Source organism: Montipora capricornis, chromosome 5 (genome assembly GCF_036669925.1).
Source record: "Montipora capricornis isolate CH-2021 chromosome 5, ASM3666992v2, whole genome shotgun sequence".
In the NCBI taxonomy this organism is placed as follows: Eukaryota; Metazoa; Cnidaria; class Anthozoa; order Scleractinia; family Acroporidae; genus Montipora; species Montipora capricornis.
In genome coordinates, this window is record NC_090887.1 from 1,797,394 (window position 1) to 1,804,893 (window position 7,500).

The window sequence follows — 7,500 nt, forward strand, 5'->3', positions numbered from 1 at the left end:
ATGCACAGATACAATCATGTACACCGTAACAAGATTTAAAGCAAGACTCAGTTAACCGTAATTAAAGATGGTGAGCAAAAAACAATTCCTACCAGCAACAAAATGCTCTTGACACAACAAGGTTCAGTCCAACATTCTTAAAAAGTAAAATTCACCATATTTTGAAGTCCTGAACTAACTAAATATGGAACCAGGAACTAACTCCATGCATGTAAGTTGAAGATAAACTTTGTAGACATTGTGGTTTAGTCTTAAATATACAAAACTTCACAATAATGTTACTTGCATTTATTATAGTTTTTACCGATATTGCTCAACTTATTTTTCAAATGCTTGATATTGTTTCAATAATAATCAAAGAAGCACTATTCATAAAACTGAACAACACAATTGGTTGCTACCAGTTTGCAATATCAAATCACACATTCTTGCATCTATATCACAATATTTCGTGAATAATCTTGACCAGTAAAAAAAAAGCCTTGACATGATGTAATTCAGTATCTTCATTTCTAATTGTGTAAGATATTCTGTGTACATGTTTATTCTGATATATTTCCTCATGTGGAATACACCATAATGTTACAAGCAGGAATTACAGTGTATCTATTCAGAATTTGGATTTTAAGTGAGTATTATACAGTACTGTATTTCAATCAAACTTACATTGTATTAATTTCATGTCTTTAAAGGTAAAAGTAGCTAATAATCATGAACTTGCAAGCTTGAGGTTGAACCTTGTGTAAACTCCTCAATGTCAAACTCACGAAAGTGCACATTCACATCAAACAATAGAAACCAAAAGCAAAACAGGAAAAAGGTAAATATTACTTAGTACGTGAAATAACACACACACAAACTGGAATTTGTGCCAAGATCAGGAATCTAATGTCCTACAAGAAACACTGGAATTGCTGGGCATGATTCAAATTGATAGATCTACTGTGCATCTACAGTACTGTACATGTACAATTATTTATTTCTTAGTGATTGGTGTGTCCATGAACAAAATAAAGTGAGAAATTTAGAAAACATATCTATAAATAGGGTAACTTGAACAATAAATTGAGGCAACTCTACAGTGGTACATGTATCTTGACACAGCATGACTTAGCTAGGCTTGGCATAATTAATTATGCATTAACAATTTCAGCATGATTTTCTTAAACTAGGAGGGATTTGCATCACATTTACATGTACAGCAGACAGCAACAGCAAAGTTAATGACAGGCTGAAATCTACATTTTACCACAAATCAAAGCAACTTGTTTTACTTTACGTGTAGCCAGCCATTTCTTGCCTGTTAGCTACATGTAGATATTGGCCAACTTCTCAAAAGAGAGAAACAAGCTGAATTGTGAAAATATTCATCCTTTTATGACAGTTTGCCGTTTGCTGTTTCATATGAACACAATGCTGATTAAAATCTCTCAATAGACCATTTTCCAGTTCTGCACTCAGTTACCAGGCCTTTGAATCAAAGCAAGGCAGGAGGTAACCTTGTTTTGATACAAATCTCATTCCTCACATGTACATGCATGTAAATCACATTGTTGTAATTCTAACGAGTTTCTGTTTACACAAGAAAAGCAGTGAGGTTTGCATCAAACCATGGTCAACTCCAACCTTGCTTTTATTCTAAGGCCTGTTAAATGAGCACAGAACTGCAAAATGGTCTATTGTGTTACGGTAATGAAAACTGTCTGCGATGAGCACAAAAACAGCCTGGCTGATAAACAAACATGTAAGAAAACAATATTATTAGGTTTGCAACTATGTATACCATAACAAGGTAACCTTTTATAGTCTCAACTGCATTACTTGGCCAGGTTGCTGAGCAACAACCTGAGGCCAGGCTACTAAGCCACATATCAGAATACAGGCTTAGCTTCCGAGCTACTGTACAGTAGCTTGAATGGTACAAGGAAAGTATGTAAATTTAAAGCTTAATATATTAGGAAGGACTTGGGATAAGAAAATTACGAACATGGTGTGCTGATATCGTGGCTTGTCGAATGCCATTCCCTTTGTTTTTTACACCTTTCTAATTTTCATGTATCCCTTTCAAATATGTGCTCTTATTTAGTAACTTGTTTGGTTTTTTTTTTACCAAAATGCAAGTCATTATGTTCATTAGGGGGAAAAACTGGATTAGTTTCTCGAAACTGTGGTGATCAAGGGCATGTTAATCCCATTTATTTACATGACATTGTATGCTAGAATTCATACATGTAGGAATGAGAAACACTGTTTTGATCTCCTTCATGAAGCAACAAAAGACAGGGCTCGAAATTGTGACCGATACAGTCGCATTTACGACTGAATTTTTTCCCTTTGCCATTAAACTATCTGTAGAAGTCGCAAATTTGCGACTTGTTTTCACCTTCACTCTTTTGAAACAAAAGGGTTAGCAGTTGCCACTTTGCTGCTACATTGGTACTTTTGCTAAAATAAATAAAGAAATGACAAATTCATTTTGTTTCTTTCAATCTGAAGATAGCGTAATTGTAGCATAGCCATTTTCAGCGGTTTCTTTACACACAAGTATTGTGGGCTCATATTTTGTTTTGCTAAACTGCTGACAACACAATGCAGCGTGATGATTTTGCGACTCTAAAAGTAATTTGCGAAAATCGCAACTAAATTTTCATATCTTGTCGCAAAATTGCGACTGGATAGTTTTCGTTAATTTCAAGCCCTGAAAGATGTGCATTGTGTACATGTAGATGAATTATAATAATAATAATAATATTATTATTATTATTATTATCATTAATAATAACTTTGTTTACAACACAGGGATACCCAATGAAGAAGGATGGGAGGAGTGATGACCACGAGTAACAGTGATAAAAGCTACAATCCTGGTCAAAACTGTTAGGAAATTTCCGGCTTAAATTCCCCCTGCCTTCACTATAATGTTGATTTTTCATGATTCCCGAAATCAAGATCCATTCATCGATCGCTTGCATGTTTCAACATTGTCTGAGGGGAAGGGGGCGCGACAAAAAGCAGCGAAAGAAGAATATGCATTGCTTATATAACGATGGAAGCACATACAGTAAATTCTCTACTTTTCACCCAAAATTTGACAAGTGTCCCAGAGTCTTTTTAACTCGGATTGTAGCTTTCTTCAGGTAACTATTCAATGCCGGACACAGATTTCCTTTTAAATTCTACAGCAAAATGAGGACTAAGAGCATGTTATTGGAAAAAAGAATGTTAAGTGAAGACAGGTCACTTACAGCTGCTTGCCAAAAAGAGTGTGTCCCACATTAAACTTGTTATGTTAATTGTGCAATATTAATTTTTTAATACAGATATTTTAATATTTGCACTTTTGATGCAGCTTGCCAAAAGATGGAATCAGCTTAAAAAGATAGGCCATGGTACTGCCATACCTTGAGCATAGTGTTTCAGTATATCTAATGCAAGCAAGTAAATGCTTTAAAATTAAGGCAAATTACATGTACAGACTGTCTTGACTTATGACTCAGCTATTGTTTTTTTCTCAGCAATGCCTGTTATGCTTTAATTACATGTAACATTTCAAAGTACAAAGTACATACTCACCCCTTGACAGGTAAGGGCCAAGGAGTTTTGCCCGTTTCTTTTCATATCCCTTTTGAGTTATGTCACCTAAAAAAAAGACAACATTTCTTTTAAATTGTTGGTGATTGCCTTAATCATTTGTACTGCTTTATAACTTTAAGTGCCTACCCACTCAACAAACTTTTACACTTGATTATTATTCTCTGAAATCATCCTAAATATACATGTATTGTGTAGTTTTTGGAACCTTTTTATTGAAATTTTTTATTGGCTTTGAAAGATGGGAAAAGTGGTCATACTTTGATCAATAACCGAGTAATAAAGAGGAATAGGTTTGATACTGGGTTGACGTCACAAATAAATTTGCATCACTGTTTTCAAGGAACTAGTTCAATGCAAAGCAGTCTGTGACGTTAACCTTGGTATCCACCCCACTTCGCCTTCATTGCTTGGTTATGGATCATTTGAAATACATGTTAACCACATGTGGCACCCATCTTTTTAAAGGAAGCAGCATCAGTACAGTGTTGAGAGCAATAATAATTTTAAAATTGCCTTGGACCACAAATGGGATCCCTGATCAATTCCCATTCATGAGGTTTTAGTCTGATGGTCTTTAACTTTGCTCTTTGCCATAAAAAAAGAACAAAAATTTTGCCATTTGGTTTCATCTGCCATACATGTACCTGTACTGTAGTTGATTTCTTGTCTCTTCAGTTAACAGAGCATATGATTGTTTTTCAACATTATCATAGCACCATTTTTATTACCCAGTAAATAAGATGGTACCATTAACAGTATCAAGGTCAACTCCAGTTTGATTCTTCACCCAGTCATTTCACTGAAAGACCAGGGCTCAGTTGTCCTAAAGGTAGATTGTATGACCCACTAGACAACTCAATTGGTAAATTTCATAGCACTTATTCACTTGAGAGATTAATCTGGTGGATAAGCCCATACAGGCACCTAAAGAACAACTGAGGCCTTAATTTGGCCTGTTTCTCAAAAGTCCCGAAACTTTTCGGGCCTATTTCGGGTGCCACAATTCCCTTTATATCTTCGCAACGGTGAGGTTCTAAGCCATCAAACTTCGCAATCCTCTTTGTTTTCCTTCCATCAAAAACATGTTAAAGGATTAGGTTTTCAAATTAAGCAGAATGCAGTTTGACGACTGGCTTTTCAGGCCCAAAAAGTTATTCGAGAAACAGGCCCCTGGTAATTTGACACATGCCATTACATCATCTATTAGCATAATTAATTTTGATCTCTTTACAAGTTTTTATTGCCAGTTTTCTATCTACATGTATATATTGAAAAGCTACACACTAAAATTGATGATGTCTTCACATTTGTTAAATTAAAAACCCAACTTTGGCATTTACTAGTGTAAAAGTTTTGGTCTTGAATATCATATCTAGTGTTAACATTTATTTTTAACATAAACTAAACTATACAAGGTTAAGTAAACAGATACATTTGTACAAGAAGAATATTTAAACGAACCTCGAGATCAATGTTTTTCCGAAAAATATTTTAAAGAGCCCGTGAAAATAAATAGTCAACGTACCCTGATCAACTGGAACTGTAAAACATTCTTCTTCTACCTTGAAATAATCCGAACTGTTTGAATTCTTATCGTGTTTTGAAAGACCGATAGAGGAAACAACGAAGGCTGTTTTAACGCATTCCACTCTAAAAACTGAGACGCTAACATTTTCCGAGCTGCCAAAACTAACAAAACAATCGAGAAGTCTCCTTTCAAAATTCACGTCCACGCTTTCATCAGCCAGATATTAATTTTTTTTCCAACAACAGAAGGCAGTTAACTCTCTGACTGAAGGTGACGTGACTGAAGACAAGGTTTTTTCTTCGCGAAAGAAATGAAGTCCATTTCGCGAACGAACCACTTCAGCTACTGGCATAATATACCACATCGAATTATTATTTTGCTAACGTTTTCATGTTGACAGAGTCCTTCATCGATCTATGATCTTTGAGGGGGCAGACTTGTTTATATATTCATCACTTCATAATTCTTAAGGCCTAGGCCTTATATTACTACAATCTCTTAGTTTCCGCAACAAACGTTTTAACTTTTACTTGAAGAAACAAACAAGATACAATATTACAGCCTTATTGACAGCTCTTAAAAACAACCCAACTACTTCAGTCATCGATAAACGAATGAAAGAGTTAAATAAATTGAAGCCTCAACGACGACTTCGCATGAAAACTCTCGTGCAAGACGGATGACCAACTCACCTTCGGCGAGCTCGGTGTTTAACTCTCGAAGTTTTTCGAGGATCGGCGGTGGCAGAGATGATTCCAAAGGTTCTGTCATACTTGTAGGTCGGAAATGAAGCAGTGGCTCTGCGTGAAAAGAAGAGATTTTCCAGCATGAAATGGGCGAGGCGAAAGTCGCTCTGAGTAATGTTTATATCCAGCTCCGTTATCGCTGGGAAGTCAATTTGTCACGTGATACTGGTAGATTTCTTCAACCCTACCCAGTGTACAACAGGATCGCCAAAAAAATGTTTGTAACGCCACGGTGTGGTCTTTTCGAAAAGATAAACCGGATGAATATACATGTTGGTTTTTAGGTGAATTAAGAATGCTTCTTCTCTTTTGAGATATGGTAAACAAGAAAGGGGTGAAGTAAAACCACAATTTTATTACTCTCTTGGTTTCGCACGAAATGCTTTGCGTGACGAAGGAAATCACATAGTGTGTCACACAACATGAGTAAAAACGAGGACTTCAACTAACTTCCGCATACGAGGATTCTGACAAGTCATAACAGAGAAAAATGGCGATAATATGTATTTTTTCTGTGAAAAATAAAGGAATTTTACTCAAATCTGTGTTAAAGTACTTAGTTTTTTTTAATAAAAATTAAAGTTGAGGAAAAAAGAAAAGCTTTGCCGAATTATTGCATTCCTTTTTTTATGCTTAGCGCCTGTGAAGTCTTCAAATATCTTAGGTTAAATTTGTATAATTAAATTTTATCGTAGCAGCGCAGTGCTTGAGTCAGCCTGATTATTGCTAAATTAAAATCGACCGGTGTAGATTTTTTGATCATACGTCATGGAGTAGTTCCAACAATAAAATACATCATTTCAAGTGAAAAAATGTACATGAAACTATTTTTTGGAAGAAAAAAGACTAGACTTCGACCTTTAAATAAAATTTTTAGTATATCCAAGCGCACTAGGAATTAGTGTCATAGATAATTGAAATTTTAATGTTTCATAACTTTTGCTAGGGTTTACCTCGCTCTGACGAAGGGCTAACGCTCGAAACGTCAGCTTTTAGAATCTCTGTACGGTGGTCAATTTACATCATCAACTCCGTTGATAAACCAAATTTTTGTATACTACTTCCCCACCGACGCAGCACCACAGTTTCTTTAGAAACTATCCCTTTACCTTGAAGAGTTCGACTGCGCCTTAATACTTGCAGGTTTTATTACATCTTTTTTTTTCATATATTTCCTGTGCTTTAACCAAGACTTCTCGAAAAACCCGCTCTAAAGAATTTTACATTATCTTTTTATAATACACGGACGAATAATTAAAACTTCGTGAGGTTTACGACTAAATACATAACAGTGTAGTTTATATACCACGCAACGCCATTTCTCATTGACTATTATAGTACATTAGTAGCTAAATACGATATTATGTTGCCTTACCGGGGAAATGAACATTTCTAGGAAGCAACAACGGCTTGTACTTTGCCATCGGAACATATGATACGAATTTAACGAAACTAAAATGAATGTTAAACGAATTTTAGACAGCGATGATCACTTGCCTTAAGGCAAAAATTAGTTTTTGACATATAATTTATTCCGATGTCATACATGTTTTTCATATGTTTTTGTACAGATTTGGTTCTAACGCAATTTTTCTTCAATGCGATAGTTCATGGTAGAGAGAGACTTTTTAT

At 35.2% G+C, this 7,500-nt stretch overlaps 1 protein-coding gene and 1 long non-coding RNA gene across 4 annotated transcripts in view; one reads left to right on the forward strand and one right to left on the reverse strand.

Moving 5' to 3' along the window:
• Positions 1–7,500, reverse strand: part of LOC138049059 (disco-interacting protein 2 homolog C-like) — a 60,375-nt gene that overhangs the window by 50,659 nt on the left and 2,216 nt on the right. Inside the window, exons 1-3 of one of the 3 annotated variants that reach the window (XM_068895168.1) lie at positions 7,244–7,351; positions 5,815–5,922; positions 3,574–3,639 (exon numbers count right to left, since the gene is read on the reverse strand). In XM_068895168.1, the coding sequence (XP_068751269.1) occupies positions 3,574–3,639; positions 5,815–5,922; positions 7,244–7,292 (223 nt within the window). In that variant the 5' untranslated portion in view covers positions 7,293–7,351. Of the gene's footprint in view, positions 1–92; positions 241–3,573; positions 3,640–5,814; positions 5,923–7,243; positions 7,352–7,500 lie in introns of those variants that run through there. The other 2 variants (XM_068895167.1, XM_068895170.1) reach the window with 2 other exon arrangements.
• Positions 456–4,933, forward strand: LOC138049060 (uncharacterized). The gene is made up of 2 exons (XR_011132288.1): positions 456–628; positions 2,800–4,933. It is a non-coding gene; the product is annotated as an uncharacterized lncRNA (long non-coding RNA).